This window comes from Tinamus guttatus, unplaced genomic scaffold, assembly GCF_059628265.1.
Source record: "Tinamus guttatus ecotype Peru unplaced genomic scaffold, ASM5962826v1 Tinamus_guttatus_pri_ptg000142l, whole genome shotgun sequence".
In the NCBI taxonomy this organism is placed as follows: Eukaryota; Metazoa; Chordata; class Aves; order Tinamiformes; family Tinamidae; genus Tinamus; species Tinamus guttatus.
The window spans coordinates 174,118-199,586 of NW_028288676.1; the positions used below are offsets into that span (position 1 = coordinate 174,118).

The window sequence follows — 25,469 nt, forward strand, 5'->3', positions numbered from 1 at the left end:
CAGTGCAAACAGAAATGCAATGATGTATGCATCGAAAAAAATGATTAGAGATTAAAGGTGATTTTGGTGGATGAAATTAAGATTACTATCAATCCTTCGTTGGCTGATTTGTTACTGACTGCACAAAGACTTCATCATCACATGCTGAATGTGTTTGCTGTGCCACATCTAAACAGTATTAAATCCTATGTTTCAGGATTTCTGCTGATAAATGCAGAATCGGAGAACAAATCATCCCTTATAGATGCACAGTCCTGTATATGAGCATGGGCTGTAATTTTTGGGGTGTGGTGGGGAATTGGAAGGGGAGGAGGTTTGTTTTGAAGGGAGGAGGTGGGACTGTTAGTTTCTTTCTTTCAGTGCCCTTCTCTGAAATACCAGAGCGATCACAGCTAGACAGTGAACGTGGGGCCAAATGCAACAGCACTTTTAATCTGCTGAGAACTCTCTCACAATCTGATTGAGTACCCTCTCCACTGTGTACTCAATCAGAAATCACTTTGCTACAGGTTAGCTCAGCACAGCAGCTTTCAGTTGACTTCAGTAGCACAAAATGAGTCTTCTTTCCCCCAAGATTATACAGATGGTTTGCACCTAAAATTCTCTGCCTCTCCTGAGAGATACAACATGGTAATGCTCTAAGTTTTCTTATTCTTATTTCTTACTCTTACGGCTTAACCAGTCATTGCAATCTCCTATAGCTGTATAAGGTTTGATTTTTAGTAGAAAAAACCCTTAAGATTTGATTTAAAGAAAAAAAAAAAAAGGCACAAGAAAGTGATATTCAGAGAGATAATCTCTGCAGAATCTCTCTGGACTAAATTTCCTTTACATCATTCCTTGTATTTGGAAGAGAGAGAATTCAATAGTCCCGAGTTGCTTTTGACAACCCTATCATTCTATTCTAAGCAAGATTACTAATTGCCGTGCATAATGACAGACAAACTTCCTCTCCTTTGAGAGTAGCTTTCATATCAAATTGGTAGTGTATTTCTACATCAGTTTGAGTTTGGAGGGCCTCATCCTAGCTGGCTTGTGATGGCTATAAGAATTTCGACCTCAGACTTCAGAATCATTCTTTTCAAATGCATACTTTAAATATTGGAGAAAAAAAAAATCTCCAAGTGAATGAACTAATTCTCTAGGAAGCTAAGCTTATTTTTCCAATATGAAACCACTGTTCTCCAATGGAAATCAAAAGATAATATTGATATTTTTGTCATCAGTTTTTACCTTGAGGATTGTTTGGGTCACGGTTTAGAATTGCATAACGAGGAAGTAAAATGCCTTCAGCCTTAAGAATACTGTATACTTCTCTCCTAGAGGAAAAAAACAGAAGTTGCACAGTAAGATTTCAGGTCCTGAGAATATTTGTATTTTCCAGCCCATGAATGTGTGGAATCAAAGAGGTAACTAACACCCTAGCACCTAAGCTCACACATATACTGTAACACCCCATTTGTATATATGGTGCTTCAAAAAGGCTGTTGATGGAGAGTGTCACCTTGGCAGGGATCTCATCGGTACCATTAAAACAATCACGTTGGCAGCACCAGTGCTTTCCCTCCATGCTCATAGGGCAAGGGCAATTTGCACAGAATGAGTCTCCCAGCACAGGAGATTAACAAGAAGGGTTCCACAGCAACTGGAGTCATCTAAAATAGCAGGTCTGCTCACTGACCACAAAGCTCTGCCATTGCTTTTGCTTACTATGTTTTTTTCTGTTAGTATTTGCTAAGCAGGATCACAGCCCCAAAAGAAAATTTGCTTTGCTATTCAAAGATCGCGTGGTCATTCTGCAACCCTCAGGAGTTCTCACTTTCCAGAAAAAGCCTTCCATAAGCCACGTGAATTCTTTAATTACGGAACATTTTACAGCGGCAAATAGCAGTTATGGCCCAAAAGGCAAACATGCTTTTATTTCCTCATCTCAGAAAGCAATCAACTGTTTAATATACTTCCAGTTCAGCTTTTCCTGTTTCGCAGCTGGCATCATCTTGCATAACAACTATCTTAATTGAGGCTGTTCTCTTTCAATACATTCAGCTGCCAAACACAGCGCTCAAAGTGTAACATCAGCCCTGCACAAGAAACTGAACATTTCAGAGCAACTTAAAGTCATGAAGCAACTCTCCTCCACATTTCCATAGGTGGCATCAGGATCTCATGCTTTAAGTTTTACAACTCCAAAAGACTTGTATAAGAGGTGATCAAACATACATCCAAAAGTCAGACTAACAAACACTTTCAGACAAGCAAATGCTATGTCACTTCATGTTAGTGCTTGATAACAGAGGACTGTACAATCCCAAGTCTATGTTATACGTATTTTCAGACTTTGAGACTTTTTTATTGGCTAGGCATGAGAGAAGGGTATTCCAAATGTCTATCTCAGTAAATCTTCAAAGCTATCAATATGAAGGAAGTCAAGGCAGGGAAAAAAAGCATATCGCAGAAAATTGTACATAAATTAATAAAACATGAAATTCACTGTAATTTTAATTACTGTACAATACATTGAAAACGTTGTAATGTGATACCAGAAAATTCTCCCAGTCATTCCCTTAGAAGTGATTTGTTCTTGATATCAGGGTAGTTACCACCCCTTACCTGTCTTGTATGTGATACTGCATATTCAAGTCATTGATTACAAACGGATTCCTGAGTTTTGCGTAGGCGACTGCTTTGTCCAGTGGAAAACCTAAAACGTTTATTGAAAAATACAGGTTAAAACTCCCATGCCCAACACTAGTTTGGTAACCTGATGCACAAACACTAGGGTATAACCAGATGTGTAGCACTGGGAGGATGTTCCCTCCCTTAACAAGACGCACTTAATGTGAGCTGAAGACAAACATGGAACTGCAGGCCAACTTCAGTATGTATTAGCAGAAACAGTGGTCCTGTCTCCCACTCCCTCCTCCTCACCTCACATTCCCTAGTGCCAGAACTAGGGCTTGTGTTGCCTTTGCCTGAAATTGTGATTTTTAACCTCAACCCACTCACCTCTGGTTCACTGAATAGTCCCACAAACAAAATAAAAGTCTTAAAGAGAGCATCTGAGATGCAGTAACATGCAGCCAGAGACCCAGCACACCCACTGCGAGCACAGCCTGCTGTTACAGTTGGTCCCAGTTGGTATTAGATCAACAGTGCTCACCATTCCACTAGTATCCCAAGTACTTACTAAGGGAACAGCTATTTTAAATGTCATGCCAGACCAGAACTTTCACACACAATAAAAATAGCATCATTTCAAGAGGTGCACTGCAAAAGTCAGTTGTATTAGATTAAATGAGGGCACTGCTTCCTATAAAAATCCAAGAGAACTACAAGGCAAAAACAACTAAAAAAAAATCCCCAGTCTGGAAGAAATATTTAGTTGTTGAAAATATTTACTGTATTAATAAAAGACCTACCTTTAGAATGAAAGGAAATGAGACAGTCACATGCAGGCCAGTTTTCTACTGGCTCATTCAAAATGACATCCTCTTCAAATATTACAACAGTTATGTATTTAAACATGGAGAGGCGTTCAAGAATTTCCTTCATTGGTTTGGACTTAGATTTCTTAGCCATTGAACAAATCCCAACCAAAATCTGTCTTTCTGGCGGCTGAAGAGGGGAGAAGAAAAATACAATTATTAAGTCTTCTCAGAATGCAACAGTGCTTTAGCAGAATAATACTAGCACAGACATTCTGTTAAAATTCACATTCGTGATTAAAAGCTAAATTAGAGGTAGTAAATTGCTAGCAGTGTGGGATGGTAGCATTTTGCCCTGTGTTCTTATGAAACATGCTTCAAGACATTAAGTTGTTCAACAGCACTCTACTACTTTGAAGTATTTTTGTGAGCATCATACCAGAAACAAATGTATGGGATCAAAAACTGAGTCAGAAATGCCACACTAGAGTGAGATCATTCTTGTGGCTTACTGCAAAATTAACCTGCAATTTTTAAATAATTTAATCTTTCTAAACATATTAGCCAGAGGGCCTCTCAGTTTATAACCTATTATTAATAGGTAAACTATGAAAATGAAAGCTAATCGAGTGAAAGATATTCCTGTAGACTTCTCAGGGTTATTCTGGGTATAGTTAGTTTCACTTATCTTCTGTACGGTCAATATGCTCTTTCACTTTACAAGCCCTTAACAATTTTAGTTTCCTCAGTCATGTCAAGAGTGACACCTGTCACATCTGTTTAAAAAGAAAACCTCACAAAAATCCTTTATTTTATTATTCTTTTGAACATTGTCAGTTACTACTTCTTGTTAAAATACAGTGACTGCAGCAAACAGTCTGAGCTCCTAATTTTGCAGTAGGTGCTGGAATTCCTATTAATCACAGTCAAGTGTTTGATTAACATCTCAATTAAATTTTAGGCATGCTTGCAATCAGCAAATTCAATCTGACCATTCCCTGAAGTGAAAAGTTACTGTAACACAGCATGACTCATGCAGAATCAAACAAGAGCTTCAGTCTTAAGCTAAAAAGTGGCAAGCACAGTGTTAAATACAATTCACAACATTCTGCAAGCATAAAACTAGGGTATAACTTAATACCACATGCATTTTCTAGAGGTGCACCAAGATAAGAAAGAAGGAAAGAATAAAAACACGTCATACCCTCACGAAAACAACAGTAAGATGATTATAAGATGAAAATAAGAGTCTGTTCAAACTGAAAATCAAAGGTAAATCCAAAGCGGCTGACAACATATACCACGGGTAAACTCTCCATCATAGTTTACTAATTATCAAATAGGGCTAATGTGCTGAAATTTAATTCCAGAAGCCAAATGAATTCTGCAAAATTGGCACAACCCCTTGAACTGTCCTCAGAATCTGCATTAAGATCAAGCACATCTATTTCCAGGTTCAAGGTATACTCATATATATGTACATGTATTTTTAAGGGTGCTGCTTTTCCAAATGTAACTGACAGGTCATTATCTTAATATGATCAGACACTTCCCAAGTTAAATCTAATACTGAAATGGTGATCTAAGAGAGCCAACGTCATGTCCCAGGTAAAACAGCACTAGAAAGCACGCAGGATAAAATCAGACCGGAAAGCACAGAGCGCCCACACATCCCTCAGGTACATACAGAGTCATACTCCTCCTCCTCCTCCTCCGCATGGCCGTAGAAGCGATCGTAATCCGCGGACCTGGCCGAGTCCAGCAATTCCTCGCTGTCTTCTCCCCCGACGAAGAACCTCGGCGGGTCGTTCTCCGTGACAGTCACGGACATGACGACGAGCGCTCCGGCGACCTAGGTCGAAGCTGCAGCGGCGCCAGCAGCCGAGCCGCTGGGCATATTCCCAAGGGCAGGGAACGCAGGAGCCCCTGCTCTTCGCTGCTCCCGGGGGAAGCCGCCCGCCAGGCTCGGTTCAGCACTATCAGCTCTCCATGGTGCGCTCGGGTGGGTGCTCCGAGAAACCAGCCGTGCGTTACCGCTGCCCTGCGCCGGTACGGCAGCTTCTTATCCTAGAGACAAACACCCACAACTCAATAAAGCCACATTAGGGAAAAAAAAAAAAAAAAAAGGCATCTGAGTATAAATATCTCTCCAATATAAGACACAGCATCCGAAACCCTGCAGACCAAACAATCTGCATTTCTGCAGGTACATACGGAACTGGGCGAAGTAATCTCTAGATATTTCAAAATGCTGATGCTTGACATTTTTAAAATACCCAGAACAGCTCCGCATTCTATCCAGCTTAGCAAAGGAAAAGCACAGAGGACATCTTTTACACAAAGATAAAGGAACAAAAAAAGTTTCCTCCAATATTGTGAGATATTTAAATCTCTATTTCTACCAGCTGCTTTTCCTACAGTTTCCTGCTAAAATAAGCAATGAATATAATGAAAATGAACAGGCAAAAATATTGAAAAATAATCATATAAAGCTACTACAGAGGCTATTTAAGAAAACTATTCTTTCAAAAACAGAATAGAATTCTGTTTTGAAAGCAAAACATATGCAAGCACTGCCAACTTGATGCCATGTGCTTATTTAGCTCAATTAAGTGTTGCTTTATTTTCACCCTGAAAAAATATTTACAGAAGGATCCATTAGCGCTGCCTTTGATCAAAACTACTTCTAAGCATCAACTTCCAATGCCACAGTGAAACAGAGACATATTAACCAGTCACATCAAAATAAAGACCAAGCCAAGCGAGCTGTATATAGAAACAATGAGACTTGATGCTCAGCACTCTGTTATACTAACTAGACAACTGTTATTTTAGAAATAGTGCCTGGTATTATCCTACTAATTATAACTTGTTAGCATTTGGAATTTTAACAAGCAGCCCTCTCTAAAAGGCATTTAAAGGCAGGCAAGTGCAGAGCAGCCACGCAGACGGCACTGCACACACTTGCTGCAGTTTGCCCTGCTGCTTCTTGAGCAATAATTTTCAGGCAATGAGAAAAATTATTATAACATGGAAACGCTCTAAATTAAAGGGGCAAGAACAAAAACCATCCAGATTGTTTATTAGTCAGATCATTATGCAAGTGCTATTGAACAACGATGTCTCAGCAGAACTGAACTCATCTTTAAATATCTGCCAAAGTAACTCTGAGTGTTCTATAAACCAAGTGAAGCAATAGGAAATTTCCAGTGGCAATCAGCCATTCGGCCTCCTGTTGAAAGAGGGTGGCAAACAGAGCAAAAGTACCCAGAAAGGATCTGTCGTAAGTGAGAGCACGAGAGATTAAGCACGGGTAAACAGTACAGCTGCTTGGAATTCAGAAAAGCATTTGTTTCCCTGTGAGAGTTAGAAATTAGGTATTGAGAGAATCTCACTTACAAAACAAAGGGTGAAGAAAACAAGCAAGAAAACAAGCGGTCCAAATCCTGCTTCAAGTAAGATTCAGCAAGGCTGAGGTTACTGACAGTGTGTGCTGACAACTAATACAAGGTGTTGGAAATGGTAGGAAAGATAAAAATTGGCAGAGCCTAAAGAATTGGATCCAAGCTTAAGAAAAGTGAAAATAAAGTTTAACAGTTCCTCTCAAGACAGTTTGCCTCTCCTCCAAATTCTGTAAATAGTCTCCCATTTAAAAGTATAATTAATTGTCAGGTGAGTTCCTCACCAGACCATTAACAATAACAATAAAAAAAAAATCATTCTCAATTCTGTCAAGAGAAACCGAGAACTTTTTGGAAAGCTATGGTACAAATTGCGGCGTCCTACTGGGTCACACACAGCCTGAAATTCTTGTCACTTCCTCTTTAGAAAAAGAGGGAGAATATGAAGAAAAGGGTAGAAGACCGAGGCACAACAAATCTACAGAATCACTAGCAATGGAGAGGACAAGAGCGTGTGATTGTTCATTACCTCCTCTAATATTTTCACTGGGGGGCAAAGACTAGCAGGTGGAAATGACAAAGAGAGGAGAATTTCCCCCCACTCACAACAGACATAATTAAAAGTTTTGGAAATGCAGGTAGTGTAGATTCTCTAAACATGCATGGGTTCAAAAGGTGATTAAGCAAATCCATCGGAAAAGGAAGATACCAGCTCTGACACCATCTTTTGAAGCTCTCAGGGGGAATGCTATTCTGGAATGACCAGGACAACAGGCCAGAAGCTCTTCCCTACACACTGGACCTAGCTATTCCTCTGCATGAGAGACAGCCAGGATGTGAAAGGGATGGGTAGAGAGGGAATATGTTTACTACACCTTCCAGGCTGTCTCGCGATTTATTTCTATAGCACAAGCTTTCAGACAGTGAAACTCTTGGACAGAAAATGAAAACAAAAGTCTTCACAAGTTCTTCAAACTGAGGGTTTTGTTAAAGAGGAAGAAGCAACCACTTAAAGCAAATAAGCAGCATGTCATCAAAAGGAGCTTTTTGGCCTTCTTCCCCCTTAGTTTTTCTGTAGTGCCTTTTGTGAAAGCAGATGTACCAAAAGAAGCTTCGCTTGATGTTCCGGATGGGCTCGGGATTCGGCAACAATCATAAAGAACGAGGTGACTACATCAAGCATTTATTCAGGTGAAAGCACATAAAAGAAGCAAAGCACAGATAACTACTCTGTGCCAGAGGGATACTGGATCCGAACATCCTCTCGAGCTGGCAGATGAGAGAGAGAGTTGCTGACCGGCTCCCGTGCAGACAGCGCAGGCCTCAGAGTCAGGAGTTTCTCCTGTCCCGGTTCTCTCCGCACTGTCCTCTCTCTGCCCGGTGCATCCTGGCACATAGGGTCAGTCCGACCCAGGAGGCAGCCCAGGGGAGGTACAAACTCCACCTTCAGTTGCGCGACTCTCCCCCCGGGTGCACAGGCGCACATGCCAGTCGGGGGTCCCAGCCCTCAATTTGAGGGTCCTGCCTTCCTCCTCTTCTTCCTCACTTCCAGGTGTTTGATCTCCAGAGCTAGTTTGGAGGACGTCTGCGGTTAGGTTGGATACAAGCCTGGCCGAGCGCCCAGGCTCAACAGGTTTTTGGAAGGGGCTGCCTGTGCACTTTGAGAAGCCACCTTTGTGTTCGGCAGACTGTTTTCCACAGGATTGTTGCGAGGCATGCACCCATCTCAGCACACTGCTGGAGGAAGTCCTCTGCTGCAGATTTCTTAGGTCAGTTGACAACACTCCCAAGAAAGCAAGCGCCCTGTTCATAAGCACATGCGTTCCAGCTGCCCATGAGCCCCTCTAGCTCCTCAGGGAAGATGAGAAGTAACATTCCATGCTACTTCAGGAAACGTGGTAAGAGCCAGCATTTATTAATCTAGAGAACAGCCAAACTGCAGTTGTAGGAAAAACACTTGTATATTTTGTTTAGAAAACCATCCTCAGCCTATCCCAAAGAAAAAGCATAAGAAACATGGCAAGATAGGTCTTGCAGGGCTCCAGGTGCTGCTGGGGAGCTTTCTTATCATTAGAAAAATGCATTTTTTGTATCTTAGGAAAGTCTAAGGGTAGAAATATCTCAAAAATACCCTTTGTAATACCTAAGGGTAGCTGCATGAAAGCCAGCTCAGAGTACAGATTTTCTCAGCTCACCACACGAGACTATGGTTATTTTGTAACTCTCTTATAATGGGGTGGCAGGGGGAAGGAGGAAACTAGTGTAAGGATTAAGGATGAAGTGACAGAAATCTTGAGATTAACTCATTTCATAAATGAACCCTCTATTCCCTATTCTGGCTTCCAGATTTTTCCATTTGCAAAAATAAGACCAAAAATAAAGGATGAAGAAAAGGCACTGACCCTTTTGTAGTCTTATAAACTGCTACTGCTGAATTGCCGATAAATTGGCATTCTAGTGATTGATGATCACCATCTTATCTACATGACAGCAGATGCTGTAAGTTACTATCATTAGCACAAATTTGCGTCACTAGAGAAATAAGTAAATTCTTTATTTTCAGAATAAATGCTTTTAGAAATAAGAATTAAGATTGTTCCCCTCCAAATGCTTGGGCTACTATGAATTTTAAAGAATCCACTTTCTTTGGATGTGCCACAGAGAAAGTCCAAGGAAAGGGGCATGAAAAGAAAACATGAAAATAAAGGGCTGTAACTACAGTAAATAATTTATAGAAGTCTTCTAAAACATCCACAGTAACCCGAGGTCAGAAGAAAATGCAGCAACAAGCATGTGGTAGAGACAGTCACTGGACTGTTGACAGAAGTTTCTAACAGACTGTGTCTTAAGAAGAATTCCATCTTCCTTGAAGCAAGGAAGCTCCTGTTTTTCTGCATCAAGAAGAGAGCAGCAGCAGCAGCATAAGAGGCAGAGATGCTCCATGTTATATCCTCTCACACTCAGTGCAGGAGCATAAACCTAATCAGACAGCAAAGATTAAAAGATTACATGTGTACCCCAACCAGAGAGGACTGCAATGCAAGCAAGACCAAACCCAAAGCTTTCTGCTGGAACAAACACTAATCTGTCTCCAGCATGGCAATGGCGAGAAGACCCAGGCAACAATCTCCTCCTGTGCAATAACCTTTCAAGGTAAAACAAATTAGATCTGCTCCCTTTAAACCTCCGCTGTTACGCAAGGGCTTTTTATTACAGTTGACGGATTCAAAATCTTGTACTTTTGACCATCACAATTGAGCAGTGTCATTTCTTTAGAAGAAATTTCAACCATACATACAGCCTGGTCATTCCACCTGTCGTAAAATTTTCTCACCATATCACCATATTATACATCTTGGCCAAAATAAGGGAGCTTTATGTAGACTTTTTCTAGTAGAATCATTCTCAACTTTCACAAGGAAAGTCTTAAAGAGGTTTCACAAACTGAGAAGCAGTCCCTACTAAATGTCAAACATGTTTCTTCAAACCATTTTCTGCCCTTACTCTGCACATTATGGCAGCTCAGGAATCCTGTCTTGGTATTTCCCATATTTACTTAGCCCATTAAAATCAGCATTCCAGTAGCTGTCAGCAACAAATTGGCCCGACACGGCAGCAATGATCTGAACAGTCATGTATAAAGGGCTCAAAGTTTTAGAAGCTCTGTTATGAAACATTTATAAAAACATGACTTCTGTAAAGCACGGAAAGCTTTCCTCCAGCTTTTCTTTTGTACAGGATAGCTAGCTGAAAAGCAGAGTAAAAGTGTTTCTCATTTGTAATCTCAAGGAAAAAAAAAAAAAAAAAAAAAGCTATCAGACACTAAACAGCCATAAAACATTCTGCATCAGGAGCCACATGGGAAAACTTACTTTCGAAACACCATCATAAAACAAATCAAACCCACCTTTCACCTATTTACATTACAGATTTTAAACAAGTAATTGTACAAGGAGTGTTCCTGGCGCTATCTGCTTCATGATTCCATACTTGAAATAAATAAAACACCAGCAGTTCCTCTAAAATATTGTCCCTTTTCAAATGTCAGTTCTTACCACAGTAAGCTTATTCAAGCTGCTGAGAGTTCACTACCAGCTTCCTCCAATTCAGATTAAGGAGCGAAAAACTCGACAGTCTGAACAACTGTCACCTCAAAGTCTTTTACGACAAGCTGGGCTGTTTTTTTGTTTTTCCAGGAACTCTTACATTTTTCAAAACACGCTTCAGCTTTGGATCTGCAGGACAGAGCCAGAGGTTTCCCCGTCCCATGCAGCTGCAGTGCGCAGTGGCAGCAGCAGGGTCGGGAATGGAGCGTGGCCTCCGGAATGCTGCCCACACGACACGCACGGTGCAACAAGCCAGCACGGAAGGGCCCTTTGTTGGGTGCTGCTGGCACGAAGGGGAAAGCGAGAGGGACGTGGAAGAACAGGAACACAGGGTGCCGATGCCAAGGCAGGCGATACGAGACAGCGTCAGGGCTGCAAAGCTTCCCTATGAAGTCGCCAAGCGCAGTACATCACATGTACGTGCAATACGTACGTGCATGTACGTCCAAATAAATGTGGTAATAACTCAGATTTAAATGCAGACTCTTGGACTAAAAACAAGGTCACATTCAACATACAACAGTGACATTGAGTCTGATAGGTGACCAGGAAGAGGAAGGCAATAGGACCCGGAGAAGGTAGGAGGACCAGCGAAAGGATGTGAAGCCACCAAAGTCACTGTGAGCAAACCACAAATCACTCGCTGTTTAGTACTACATCTTGCATAGCAACAGACACTTGGCTCTCCAATGTACTTAAATACTCCACGTCTCCTGTGCCCTACCTTCAGTATTACCTAATATTCACACATTCACAGGTGCGGTGGCGTACCAGCCTGGTTAGGAACTGTGAATTACAGACAGCCTCCAGCTCCCACCGACAAGGAAGAGCTCTGAGCCACCACAGCCTGCTCTGTGCTGCAGCACAGGGACAGCCAGCCCTTTATCATCTTGCCTTTCCTGCACCTTATGGAAAGGTTTGGGCCCTGTCCAGCTCCCAGCTGAGCACGTCACCTCCTTCGGCCCTGCCTGCTGGCTCCAGTTGCCTTTGTTACAGGGTAGGGCAACCTCCACAGGCAGCCAAGAAAGGGTGAAACAACAGAAATTTTGCAACACTGAAGGTGGACAGCGCTCTTTGGTGCTACTACCCAGCCACCTGGTTGCACCTGCAAGCCAAATTTCTTAATTATTTGAATTTCTCAAAATAACTATGTGGCTCAGCTAGTCAACTAACTACATTTTCACAGGAACCTGAATTACTTTGTCCCAAAACATGCTGCCCAACTGGAGCACCTAAAGCCAGGTTTCTAGCTGACTCTGCATGTTACGGCTCAGGGCGCCAGGAGTTCAGAGCTGAAACCCGCCACACGGACCAGGACCACATTCAAGAGCCGGCCCTGCCGAGTGGGAAGACCTGCCTGTTAAGCTGTGGGTGAAATAAACGGCAAGCCTCAAAAGGCAACTATTACATTTTCTCAAATATTAATTATTTGGCTGAGTCTCCCATGTTTGCTGTCTTCTCTAGTAATTCCACAGAGGAAAGGAAAATACTTCTAGACATTTCGAGATCCCAAGCCTGACATAGAACTTCTTTTCTGTGCAAATACCTTAATCCTTCCCTTACAAAATTCTTTGCTTAAAGCATTTTTTGCCAACACCCCAGCAGCTAATGTACGACCGTTCAGCACACCCAACGACATCTGCAAAAATTCAGTGGAGAGCGTCAAGAAGCCCCAGCCGCTGCTCCCTCACAGCGCTTCATCCTTCAGCAGGGTCTAAGTTGCCAAACGACCCACTGGAGCCCTCCAGCAAGGATGCTAGAGCAGTTTGAGAGGGCAAAAAAGCCCTGTCCGCAGAATACCTCCCTTTGAGACAGAAATGGTGCCTTTTTAAAAGTGGCAAACAGTATAACAAGCTGCCAAGGAGCAGGCCTTGCAAGGGCCTCTCGCCCTTGCAAGAACCAATAACCTTCACACGGCCCAGGTTCATTTCTAAACCAAATCTTGTCACGCACATCACAGGCAGGGCCATGAAACACAGTCATCCTAATGGCAAGTCTGAAAGTTTTAAGAAAAGCAGATTCGGGATTTTTAAAGCTCCTACTTCAAAGCAACTGGAACGGCTTCTCTGTATGCTCTCAAAAAGAAAATTAGTTACTGCAACTTTTCATAAATACATTTTTTTTGTGATGATGATTAAAGTTGGTGCCCAAAATCCTGTAGCAAACTTCCAACATGCTGATTCTCGAGAGGCCTGATCTGATCTAATCACTCTGATCCAACCAGATCACGCATCCATCCACAAAGAGTGTCAGCTAAGCAGGGTAACCCAACCAGCTCAATAAATAAGTAAATAAATAAATGATATTTCTCAAAGAGGAAGCGTAAAAGAGGCATATCTTATCAGGCGACTCTCTCCCTCCAAAAAACCTTTACATAAAAGCAATAGCTTTGTTACGGGTAGAATTAAAACTCATTAACAGTGGTAGGTTTAGTGGCCTACCCTTTCATTTAGAAGAGCCGCAAACAAAGGCAGCCCCGCACACGTGCGGCGCGGGCAGAGCGCAGGAGCCGCCGTGCGGGCGGGGGGCACCGAGGGCTCGGCGTGAGCGGGGAGGCCGCGCGCAGCCTTGCGGGGACGGCGCCTCCCGCCGCGAGGGCTGCCCGCGCCCGGCCCCGCCGCACGGAAACGCGCCCAGGAAGGCGCCGCGGGAGCGGCCGGGGCGCCGCGCAGCCTCCGGCTGCCCCTCGGGGCAACGGCCGCCGGCGCCGCCTGATGCCCGCCCTAAAGCTCCTGCTAACAAATAAATAAATAACGAGAAAATATAGATATATTGGGGCTTAATGGCCATGGCTGCCCCGCTCCGGCGGAAACAAAGCGGAGCCCGAGCCCCGCGGCCATGAGGCCCCGCGCGGGGAGCGGCCCCGGGGGGCCGGGGAGGGGGGACAATAACGGCCTCACCTGCGCGCGGCGCCGCCGCTGCCGCCGCGCGTGGCGCCGCCCGCGCCCCCGCGTCCCATTGAGGAGCCGCCGCCGCCGCCTCCCTCCGCGCGGCGGTGGGCGCGCCGACCCCGCCCCCCGCCGGCCCCGCCCCTTGCGCCGCTTCCGGGCGCGCCACAAAGGTCCCGGGCGGGAAGCCGTGGGCGGTGTGAGTGGAGGGTGCTGTTTCTTCTGTGACTGCAGGTGTGTACGGCGGCGCGGGGGGGGACCGCGGAGCGGGGGCGGGCATCGGCCGGGAGCGAGCGAGGAGAAGGAGGAGAGGTGGGGGGGGAGGGGGGGAGAAAAAGGTCGCGGCGGCGTGGCCGGGCGCATGCGCGGTCCCCTCCAGCAGCCACACGTCTGCGTGCGCCCGCTGAGCCGTGGTTGCCGTGGTGCCTGGGGCGCGGGGCATGCTGGGGGCTGTAGTCCCGGCGGCCGCCCGGGGAGGGGGCGGCGGCCGCCATCTTGGCGATTGGCAGGGCTTGTGTTTTACCGTGGAGAGTGGGCGTGCGCCGCTAAGGTGTCCCTTCTCCAGCAGCTAGGGCACCTGCTGCTGCCCTTGCGCACTATCAGCTGCCGAAATGAAGGCAGACTCCCCAATGAGATGAAGTACAAGCACTGTGGTCCTGCTTTGACACCTCTTACCCTTGTGCGTTTTGTTATAGCCAATAACCATGCACCAGAATGCACACGGCTTCTGGCGAGATAGTCACGAGGAGTCAAAAACACTGAAGGAATAATGACAGCCTTTCTCCGTCACGTGGCATTTTTGTGCCGTACACGGAAGCTTGTGTTGGGCCCAATCAATCCATCATCTTGAGGGTTAAGATGTCCAAGCTGCAGGAAAGGCAGCAGTAACATATGGCTGAGCCTGACTTCCAGCCACGCTTGGGTAGCTGGAGAGCTGGCCTTTGGCAGCAGCCTGGACTGAAGCTTCAGTGCATGTCCCTGATGTACAGAATATCCTAAATGCACTTCCCCAGTGCTCTCTCACTGTCAGAAGTGCTAGTTAATAAACTGCTTTACAAAAACAGGACAGTAATTGTATCATGATAGCCTAACCTTAGCTGACAGCAGGGAAGCTATCAAATTAGCAACGTGGTCAATGGCTTTAGCTGATGCTATCAGATTAAAAACTTCCGAGAGGTTACTGTGCCAGTTAAGGTCCCCATAAACAGGATTATGTTCAGGCTCTGCCCCTTTCCTGTGCTGAAATACCCTCTTTTCATAGAATCATTAAGGTTGGAAGGGACCTCTAGAGATCATCTAGTCCAACCCCTTGCACACACAGGGTCACCTAGAGCACGTGGCACAGGACTGCGTCCAAGTGGGTTTTGAAGATCTCCAGAGAAGGAGACTCCACAACCTCTCTTGGCAACCTGTCCCAGTGCTCTGTCCTCCTCACTGTTAAGAAATTTTTCCTTAAGTTCCTGTGGAACTTGTGTTGTTTCTGTTTGTGGCTGTTACCTCTAGTTCTGTTGGTGGCCACCCCTGAAAAGAGGCCAGCACCATCCTCCTCACTGCTTCCCTTTAGGTACTTATATACACTGATTAGGTCCTCTCTCAGCCTTCTCTTCTCCAGGCTGAACAGGCCCAGCTCCCTCAGCCTCTCCTCATAGGGCAGATGTTCCAGGCCCCTGACCATCCTCGTGGCCCTGCGCTGGACTCTCTCCAGCAGCTCCACATCCCTCTTGTACTGTGGAGCCCAGAACTGGACACAATACTCCAGATGTGGCCTCACCAGGGCTGAGTAGAGGGGCAGGATCACCTCTCTCAACCTGCTGGAGACGCTCTTTCCTGATCTAAAAGAATACAGCAATAAAAAGCTTGTGTGCGCCAGTTCTCTGGTCTGTGGGAATTTTACCTTTGCTTTAAAACACAAGTGTAAGGATGTTGTATGACAAAGGACTTGGTTGTTTATGAAAGCCAGGCCCAACTCATGCAAAGTTAGATATTCTGTGGAGCAAAGGTCTTGTCCTTCTTAGAACTGTAAAGTTCGGTGCATGCGTTTGCTATTGATAACAAAGCAATGTTTAGTGTCACTGCTTATGTAGAATATGAGGTTCTATAAATAACACTAGCAGAAAATACACATGGCATTTGATCTTTCTTTCTTGGGTGGCAGGGGGGAATAGAGTGCTCAGGCGGTCCTAGTAAGTGTAGAGCTATTTACGCCTTCCACATTACTAAAGGCAGGTTAGAGTTGCAGCGTGAAAAATAAGCGCTCTTGACTTACGTACTTAGCCTTCAAACAGCATCAGCAGACAAGGAAATGATGTGGGCTCCAGAGCGCCTGGATGCTGTCATTTCCCATAATCGTATGCCACTAGCAAGCACAGAAAACACTGATTATTCTTTCTAGCCAGCTGCTGCATTGTCACATTGTCTAATTTTGGAGACGTTGCAGGGATAAGGGGAAATTTGCTTAATGCTGTGGCTGACCAGCATTCATTAGGAAATTATGAGCTGTTGGTCTCCAAGCCTGAACTCGCTCTTGCCGAAGTCAATTAAAGCAAGATCAAACTGCCATTACAGCTGTATGCTTGTTGCTGCTGGGGCATATTTAAAAAAAAAAGAAAAAAAGAAATTACTGAAAGCCTGCATGAATATTCCTGCCTGTTGCTTGTCATTAACCGGTAATTATTATTAATCTATTATTTCTGGACCCAAGCTTCTCCTAAGCCAATTAAGCACTTTACTAATGACTTTTTAGCTTGTTGTTGCGATCAGAGAAGGGAGCCCGATTATTACCTTAACCGCAGAATCTGATTTGGGATTTCAGAATCTAATTGCCAGGTGAATTAACGAACACAACAAATATCCATGGCAGTTTCCATCTCGGGAGTTACTTTTCCCCTATTAGTCTATTTGTGTGTGTTTTCCTTCTTTTTTTCTTCCCCTTATCAGAGTGACTGGGATCACGTAGCCTCTGCTGCACCTGGGCTGGGTAAACGGTCCATATTTCTCACATGTGGCTGTTACGCGCAGGCCTTGGCAAAGCCTGCCCCGCTCCCAGGCGGACCTCTGGGCGCACGGGAGCTCCATGAGTCCAGCGAACGCGCTGCGTTGGCAGGATGCTTCCCTCTGAACAGCAAGGAAGCCAGTAAAAGCTCAAGACGTGCTGCCGCGGCAGGCGCTTCAGCCAGCCGATACCGTGGGCATTGCTCAGGGTAGCAATGGTCCGCAGCGGGAAGAACGGCGGGCTGCACCTGAAGCAGATCGCGTACTACCGGCGCACGGGGGAGTACCACCCCAGCACGCTAGCCAGTGAGCGAAGCGGCATCAGAAGAGCAGCCAAGAAGTTTGTTTTCAAAGGTAAACATACTCTCTCACTGTGCTTTGGAAAATGGATATTTAGGTGAAGAATCAACGATACTACGATGCTCTGCAGCACGCCCTCTGGTCTTTATACATGTGCTCTGTAAAACAAATAGCCCTGCCTCTCCCCTGTTAATATATAACAGCGGCCGCAGAAATAGAAGCCCTTAGCACGAGGGCTTTATGGGTGCATCTGAGAGCCAAAGCCTGTTTCAGATGCCGGGCACCAGTCAGCAGGTGGGACCCGCCGGCCCAGCACCTCGAAGGGAAGCACCGACGGGCAGCGCGGGACGAGGCCCGGCCGGGGTGCTCCGTGCACACAGCGAGGGCTTAGCCAGCCGGGGTCCTCCGCGTCTCCCTGCGCTTCCCGCTTCTGCTGCAGGCCTGTGAGGACAGCGAGAGGGCTGGTCCTTGTAGGCAGCTCTCCGTGTGCAGGGCCGCAAACCGCCCAGCTTGCCCAGGGAGGAGGCAAAGCTGCCAAACCTCACATGGTGGGGGTGCCCACAGGAGTTTCATCTTCCAACACTCAATCCTGCTTCTCCCCGCGCCACCCTCAGTGTGAGCTCGCTTCAGTGAGACTTCCCGGGGACAGAGTGTGACCTCCGCAAGTGACAGACCCATTGCCTCATGTCTAGGTTGATAACCATGTAAACACGTGGTCCTGGGGAAGAAATAATTATGAACAAAGGAGCTGTTTTCGCACAAAATTAAAGACAAAGTAGAATAGAATATCCGTACTGGATGGTGCCCCATGTTTTGGTAAACTAAGAGCCAAAGCAACAAAAGATGAAGTGCTGCTTTATAATTTATTGGTATTTGCTTTCTCTTTTCAGAAAACAAATTGTTCTATGTTGGAAAAGACAGAAAACAAATGCGCTTGGTAATTGTTTCAGAGGAAGAGAAGAAAAAAGTGCTTGAGAAATGCCACGAAAATGCTGCAGGCACTCATCATGGCATATCAAGGACACTGACTTTAGTGGAATCTAATTACTACTGGACCTCTGTAACAAATGATGTCAAACAGTGGGTATGGGCTTATAGCTCTAGGGTATATTTTTAATGTATTCTTTGCTATAAACACTTTGTGATTCCCCCCACAAGCTTCATCTCTCTTGTGGGCAACACAAGAATACTGAACTCAGGCTTTACCTAGAGTTCATTTACAGAAGTTCCTTACGGGACTTAGGAACACACATCTCCTTGGGGAAAAAGCACAGCTTAAGCATATAAGTATTTGCACATTTTGAACAATCTGAACATCACTGACTCTTAGCGAGTCATGCAGGGGTTTTGAAAAACTTGCTCCACATTGGAGTTTCTCAGGTTGACGGGTAACATTAGCAAGAAAAGTTTTTAAAATGTTTTCCTTAGCTGATGAGCAAGTAAACACTTAGTGTTAGAAATGCAGTCACAGCTAAATATACAGAATGCGCTGAAAGATCTAAGGGTAAAAAACAATCATGAGAAAAAGAAAAATGAGTGTGTTCGGTGTATCCAGAGGATACAGAGGAACAATGGGAATTTATAGTATTATCCTCCTGCTTGTTTTAAACTGTCACCACCCCTCTTTACTGAGATCTTCGTCCCTGGTTTCTGCACTAGGTGTATGCTTGCCAGCATTGCCAAGGGGCAAAGAATACAACCAGCACAGCACCCAAATTGCACCCTATCAAAGCCGAGGACCCCTGGGCAGCAGTTGCTATAGACCTAATGGGACCTTTTAGTGCAACCAGCAGAAGCCACATGAACATCATTATTCTGACAGATTTGTTCACCAAGTGGACTGTTCTGCTACCGCTGGGCCATGCTTCGGCAGCTGAAATTGCTAAGGCAATTGTAAGTGTGTTTTTCTTATATGGGCCACCTCAGAAAATGCCTATGGATCCAGGGAAGGAGCTTGTTCATCAGGTAGGTCTTGGCTTGGATGATTTGTAATTGTTAACATTGTGTAACATTTCTCTGGAAGGAAGAACAAAAGCAAAATAACTTCTCAAGGGTCATAGTTCAGGCTTTGTTACTCAATAGAGCTGGCACAGGCTTTCACTCTCCAACAATTGTACTTCATCTGCTCACATTGACTCATATACTAGACAGACCAATGTCAAAAATACCCTAAGGTGCAGCAATTCTGAAGAACTTTACACTTAATCCTCTCAAAGATGATGAAAGGCTGTGATATGGAGCAAGTGACAAACCAAGTGGCAAAACTGTGTCTAGAAGCCTTCATGCTGGCTCCTAAGCCATACTTTAACTGCCACCCTTGAATGTGGCCTGTTACGTGGGTATGTTTATGTAAGACTTTTCCCCAGTTGCCATGAGGAGTGGAAAGTTGTATTGAATTTGTTTACTAGAGCTGCAATACTGAAGAAGGAACCATTCAATAATTATGTTCTTTTATTTTTAAAGATAAACCAAGAAGTGTTTGCACTCTTTGGAATGAAACAAATAGTAGTGGGCTATCCTCAGACAGATGAGCTAGATGAAAGAACAAGCAAGACCATCAAAGCTTTCCTTAACAGCTACTGCAAAGAGCACCCAGATGATTGGGATGAGCATTTATCTGCTATTGCCTATGCTTTTAATTTGATTAATGTGGTATGTGAAGTCTCTTCCCCTCCTGCAAGCTGGGACTGATGTCCCTGGAGGTACCTGCAAAGCTGTTTGCTAAACATGCTTACTTTTTGCTCCCCACTGAAATAGGAGCCAGATGAAAGCACCCCATATTTCCAAATGTTTAACCGTCACCCGTATGTGGCTGAGTCAACAAATGTGCATGGGGAAGGAGAAGACAGTGTGTTTGCCAAAATATTTGAAGCAACGAAGAAAGCCAGGCAAGCACCGGAGGAAGAGAAAACCACCGACTGTCAGGTAAATTCTGTAGATTCAGATGTTAATTGGCAAGAAGACTGAGGAGACATAAGGTGGGAAGATTGGAAATGTAAAGTGAATTAAACCTTTTAGAGTAGTGAGTTGTTCTTTTTTTTTCCTCACCGTGGGGTTCTTGGATCCCAGTGTACATATGCTTGTTTGTATGGAGAGGAGGTAAACAAGAAAACAGGAGGTTCTCTTCTTGGCCAGGGTGTTTGTGTTGGGCCTTGTGGAGTTGCAAAGCCAGTGCCTGGTGAGTGTTATTTAGAACAGGAACACTGATAAAATCAATTTATTGAGAACTTTGCTTTTTTCTATGGTACAAATTACACATACCCAAAGACTTCTAATCTTAGGCCTCAGCATTATTATTCAATGCTAGAAAAATCTATGGTGGCTTTTAAAAAAATAAAATATTTTGTTTGTTTCCTCTCATAGGTAGTGAAAGGCCGGTCAGATGAACAGAAAGCCCGAAATAAGCTTACTGTCAAAAGGAAGCCAAAACAGTTAAATCCCCTTCACCTTAAAGTTGGGCATGAAGTCCTCAGACAAAGAAAAAACTGGTGGAAAGATGGCCGTTTTCAGTCGGAATGGGTCGGGCCTTGTATTATAGATTATATTACAGATAATGGCTGTGCCATATTAAGAGATGCCACGGGATCCAGGTTGAAAAGACCCATCAAAATGTCTCACCTTAAGCCATACATAAGAGGGTCCAGTGAAAAAGGTATGCGGGTGTATAAATATATATATATGCAGATATTTTGAGAGGACAGTTTAACTTTTCTGTCATGGTGTGGTATTTGGTAAGGTAATGAACCACAAGGACACAGGCTAATAATGTAACTGCATACGGTGAACAGCAGGCATGACTACTTTGAAACCTGTGCAGAGCAGAGAGCTAATGAATCATATTTAAAGGATCTTTAAAAATAGCTTCCATTAAAGCTGCTTCCATGTGGTTTGGCCCTATTCGTGCTGGCTGGTGAAAACATACTGAAAGCAGAGCCGGCCTGAACTGTGTTCAAAGACTGCTTCCTGACTTTCCTCCAGGCTTCGTGTGTGTGGGAGAAAAATTCACCTTGCGTTTCCTTGTGAAATGGAAACCTGTTTTTACCTCTTAGTCTGGCTAGTGCAGATTGTGCATGTTTATAACCCCCCACCCCTATCTTCTCTTTTTTAGGAAACTATCTTCCCAAAACCTTAAATACAAGGACTACCTCAAATTAAATTATGGTACTGAAATGGTAAATATGCTTCTCTTACTGGAGTAAATGAAGCTATTTCAGTCAAAGAGTGAAATTTTTAATCACTTAAAAATGATTTAAATTCCAAGTTAAATTCCAATTGAATCGAAGATTTAAATTCAAAAATAGCAGCCATTTCTTTTCTACTAATGCTGTGTTTGAGTCACTTCAGACACTTAGAAAAAAGAGTATAAATTAATTAAAGCATAAAAAAGTTTAGTGCAGATATTTTTGTAGGATCAGGGTCTAATATGTTCACCACTGACTACTCCAGAAGCTGTAAGTAAATGTACATTTTCGGCCCCTTTTCCAACAAGAGATTAAAGATTAGTTGTCCGATACAAGCAGAAAACTGCTTAGATTATAAATATTTATAAAGCTTAAAATTCTAGTGTGATGTTCATACATAGTGAAATTGTGGAGGAAAGTAAACCAGGCTGTGAAGAAAGCATTCGCAGGGCTTTCTGTGACGTAAATGTGAAAAGGTGCACGTAGGTAAGGGTATTTGTCATGGCCCTGCTTACCAAATTTAAGTATTTTGCTTACACGATTTCGGAGTGGGGCATCTCCTGTCTGTATGTCAGGCCTTCAAACTGTGTCTTGCTTTGTTGAGCACTAGAGACACAGCCTGGCAATGCAGTCCTCATTTTAAGGTGAGGAAGAATGATACTAAGGTAAGAAAGGGCTGCTAGTAGCAAGATTCTTTTACTTTACTTATTTTCCCCATAACCTAGTCTGAAGGTGAATCTTGAGTGAGTGTTTTGGCAGAGCTCCCAGTATAGGCCTTGCAGGTTTACAGACTGGTAACAGTAAATCTAGCAAAATAGACAAAACCCCAAAATGGGTTCTTTGCTACCTGGCAGACTATAGCTAGGCAGAAGTTCCAGAATACCTTAAATCACATATATACCCATTCTGTCTGAAGCAGCACTTTTTTCTTGTTTGAAATGTGGGTTAGTTAATATTAAACTCTGGGTCAGTGCTCTAATGTTTCAGGAGTGCAAATAAGCAGATTTAGGACACATCTATTGAGAAATACAGCTAGAAAAGTGCAGAATCTGCTTTCTGCATCTCAAAGGCTTTTGTAGCCCCCTGTGTAGAGATAGTTATCTGCTGAATGGCTTTTCTGATTTAACAAAACACCTCATTTTACCCTGCCAAAACACCTCATTTTACCCTGCCATCCTCCTGCGAGCAGGCAAACAGGCCCTAACATCATCCTCCAACACAAGGTGTTAACCCTACGTTAACTATTACATTTCTAATTACAGACTATTTTCATTTCATTGGAACTCACTTGGAACAAATCAAACACTTCAACATGTTACCAGATAGAAGAAATAGTGGTACTATAGAATAACAATCATTTTCTCTAATTTCTAAAATAAATAAATGTGTTAATGCACAAGCTCAGTTTGTAATTTTATGTTTCTTAGTTTCTAAAGAAAACCCTGTGTTGCACTGAGACTTCCTGAAGAGAGTCTGGAGTAGCTGCATTTTTCGTGTGGGGTATACAGAGTAAAAGCAGTTACCTGTAACATTAGGTAACTACTACTCTACTAAGACAGTAGTTCAGTAGGTGACTGTGGCAAACCTCAAGCTGGTTTATTGACATTGCAAAGAAATCCTGTTCACAGGAAGCACTGTGAGCACTATTCTGGGGAGGTACCAGATACTCCTGAGCATTTGGTTGTTAGTGCAATTAGGACATGTTGGGTGCAGTTCTGGGCTCCCCAGTACAAGAAGGTTGTGGAGATTCTAGAGGGGGTCCAGCGTAGAGCAACAAAGATGATTAAGGGACTGGAGTGTCTATCGTATGAGGAAAGATGAGTGATCTGGGCCTGTTTAGCCTAGAGAAGAGAAGGCTGAGAGAAGATTTGATCAACATGTTCAAGTACCTGAGGGGTGATCGTAGGAAGGATGGGGCCAGGCTTTTCTCTGTGGTGGCTGGTGACAGGACGAGAGGTAATTGGGTGTAAGTTGAAACACAGGTGGAACTCAACCTCCATATGAGGAAGAACTTCTTTCCTGTGAGGGTGACAGAGCACTGGAACAGGCTGCCCAGAGAGGTTGTGGAGTCTCCTTCTCTGGAGATCTTCCAAACCCACCTGGATGCCACCCTGTGCCATGTGCTCTAGGTGTCCCTGCTTGTGCAGGGGGTCGGACTAGATAATCTCTAAAGATCCCTTCCAGCCTCAACCATTCTGTGATTCTGTGTGACATGAATATTATCAGACTGCCATCACTCAAGTATTCTCGCCTTATTATTGAAATTGCTTTGAAAAATAAGTCAACACCTCAGCCATCATTTTGTTTGTGGTTAATGATGTCAATGACTCGTACTGGACTAGAAAGATCCGCTCTAAAAGATACTTTTCTTTTGCAGACAACCATTACTTCTTACATGGTGCAGTAGTCGTTGACCACGACTATATTGGCTTTTCTGAAAGATCACATAATCCACGCCAGCAAGACCCCGCTGAGGAAGGGGGAATAAAGGCCTGTGCAGGAGGTGTGGTGTCGACTGTGCAAATACCCCCTTCAGCTGGCCAAGACCAAGCAGCAACAGGATGCAAACAGCAGCCCGGGCTCATGAAAGAGCACGGCGTCGAACCCAACGCTGCCCAGCCACAGCAGTGGCCTTCACCCTGCTGGACACTTCAGACCAAGGCAGAGGATACCTAAGCAAATAAGTGCATGTCATCTTTTACTGGCAAGTTTTCGACTTCTGTGCCAGACCGGGACACTTTTGGTAGCTCCTGATTCCTTGGACAAATGCACTTCACTGCTGTGTGTATTTAAGAATCCTGCAGATGTCCTGTGGTTAAGTGACATGGGCATTAAGAAGCCACCCCTGTGTTACCAGGAATCCGGGCACAGCCTAGAAGCAGCACATCATCTTCCTGCAGTTGAACTACAGACAGGCTGGTGGCAGATACGCATGTACGGAGCAAGGTGGCCCTGCTCCCTGTGTGTCAGCTCAGGGAACGTCTCACCATTTCATTCCCAAAACCTTTCCTCAGTCCCCATCTGGCTCATTCTTAACATGCACGGATATTGTGGGATTAATTAAATTTAAGCAATTTAATATAAATTTTGCCTCCAGTGCTGAAGAGTGAAGAAACTCATGTCCTCCTTTATTTTGTTATGAAACCCTTTCCCATTCTTTCTGGGAAGCTGCAAACTCTGACCTTTACAGCTTTTATTCTCGAGTTTAGCCCACAGCCCTAAGATCTTGCAGAACAGTAAAACTGCCAAAATCAAGTACAGGCAAGGTTCTGCATATGAAGCAATGGGGCCTGCCGCTGCTCCCTGCTCATCCAAAAGGAACTAGAGAAAGCAATTTTAGTCTCCCAGGCAGGCCAGAATCTGAAGGGTGCTCAGTGTTTGCTTGTGCTCTCTTCACAAGCCTCTGATTTCCCTTGCCCTCACTTCTTAGAGTTACAACAGGTTTGGAGGAGAATTCCTCTTCTTTCGTTGCCAGTGCTCTAGGAAACCTCAAGGACCGATCCTGTTTATTCTCTGAATTCCTTGACCCAGTTGCTATTGGCCTGCACCTCCTGCTGAGAGGACTGCATCTCAGAGTAGTGGCAAAATCTATCTATCTACTCAGGGTTCTGTTAATCTTAGGCAGAAGGACTTAGTCCTCAAGGCCGTTTAGCTAGCAAACTTAGATAGAAATTCATATCTGGTTTATGGTTTGACCTATCACAGGACATGGCTATCTAAGAACTCAGTGTCGTCATGCTGTTCTTGAATTGTGTCCTAAAATGCCTTCTAAAGATAAAGTACTTCATGTAGTCCTACATACACCTTTTTTTCTTCCACCGAGACACTGTTTCATAAAGAACGTGCCTAATAAAGACAGTTGGATGTTCTCTCCTAGCAGCCTCTTCCTGTATGACAACTTTGTGCCAAACACTAACATGGGCAAGGTTTGTGCTGTTCATTGATAACCATGCTCCAGCTTAGAAGCCCCTCCATATATAAATTGCTTTTAGCCCCAGTCTATATTGTCCTTTGAGGCCAATCGTTTTTATAAGGATTTTTCTAATGCAGTTGAACAAGTAAGTGGGCTTGCCGAAATACATTTTTTCCCACCTAAAGAGAAGACTTGACAAGAAACAACGTTCTGCTAAGCGGGCTTGAAAACAAAATGACAAATAACTGTGTGCTTGTAAGCAGG

The 25,469-nt window shown here is 44.2% G+C and overlaps 2 protein-coding genes across 9 annotated transcripts in view; one reads left to right on the forward strand and one right to left on the reverse strand.

The window, feature by feature from the left end:
• Positions 1-5,294, reverse strand: part of PPIP5K2 (diphosphoinositol pentakisphosphate kinase 2) — a 34,914-nt gene extending 29,620 nt beyond the window's left edge. For 7 of the 8 annotated variants that reach the window (XM_088521999.1, XM_088521998.1, XM_088521996.1 and 4 more), the window contains exons 1-3: positions 3,420-3,630; positions 2,611-2,701; positions 1,234-1,319 (exon numbers count right to left, since the gene is read on the reverse strand). In XM_088521999.1, coding sequence (XP_088378125.1) covers positions 1,234-1,319; positions 2,611-2,701; positions 3,420-3,579 — 337 coding nt within the window. In that variant the 5' untranslated portion in view covers positions 3,580-3,630. Of the gene's footprint in view, positions 1-1,233; positions 1,320-2,610; positions 2,702-3,419; positions 3,631-5,112 lie in introns of those variants that run through there. The other variant, XM_088522000.1, reaches the window with a different exon arrangement.
• An 11,725-nt stretch (positions 5,295-17,019) lies between these two features.
• Positions 17,020-24,057, forward strand: GIN1 (gypsy retrotransposon integrase 1). Its single transcript, XM_088521990.1, has 7 exons — positions 17,020-17,165; positions 18,002-18,195; positions 18,771-19,076; positions 19,575-19,763; positions 19,869-20,036; positions 20,475-20,763; positions 23,670-24,057. Exons 1-7 carry the CDS (start codon positions 17,027-17,029, stop codon positions 23,966-23,968), a joined length of 1,584 nt encoding a protein of 527 aa, XP_088378116.1. The 5' UTR covers positions 17,020-17,026; the 3' UTR covers positions 23,969-24,057.
• The last annotated feature ends 1,412 nt before the right edge of the window (positions 24,058-25,469 follow it).

What these genes read in the sequence shown, in the direction of transcription:
- GIN1 (XM_088521990.1), top strand. Translation starts at nt 17,027, where the DNA reads ATGGTCCGCAGCGGGAAGAACGGCGGGCTGCACCTGAAGCAGATCGCG. An exon ending in AGAAAACCACCGACTGTCAG is followed by an intron (nt 20,037 to 20,474) that starts GTAAATTCTGTA and finishes TTCCTCTCATAG; the next exon opens with GTAGTGAAAGGCCGGTCAGA. An exon ending in AAGAGGGTCCAGTGAAAAAG is followed by an intron (nt 20,764 to 23,669) that starts GTATGCGGGTGT and finishes TTTCTTTTGCAG; the next exon opens with ACAACCATTACTTCTTACAT.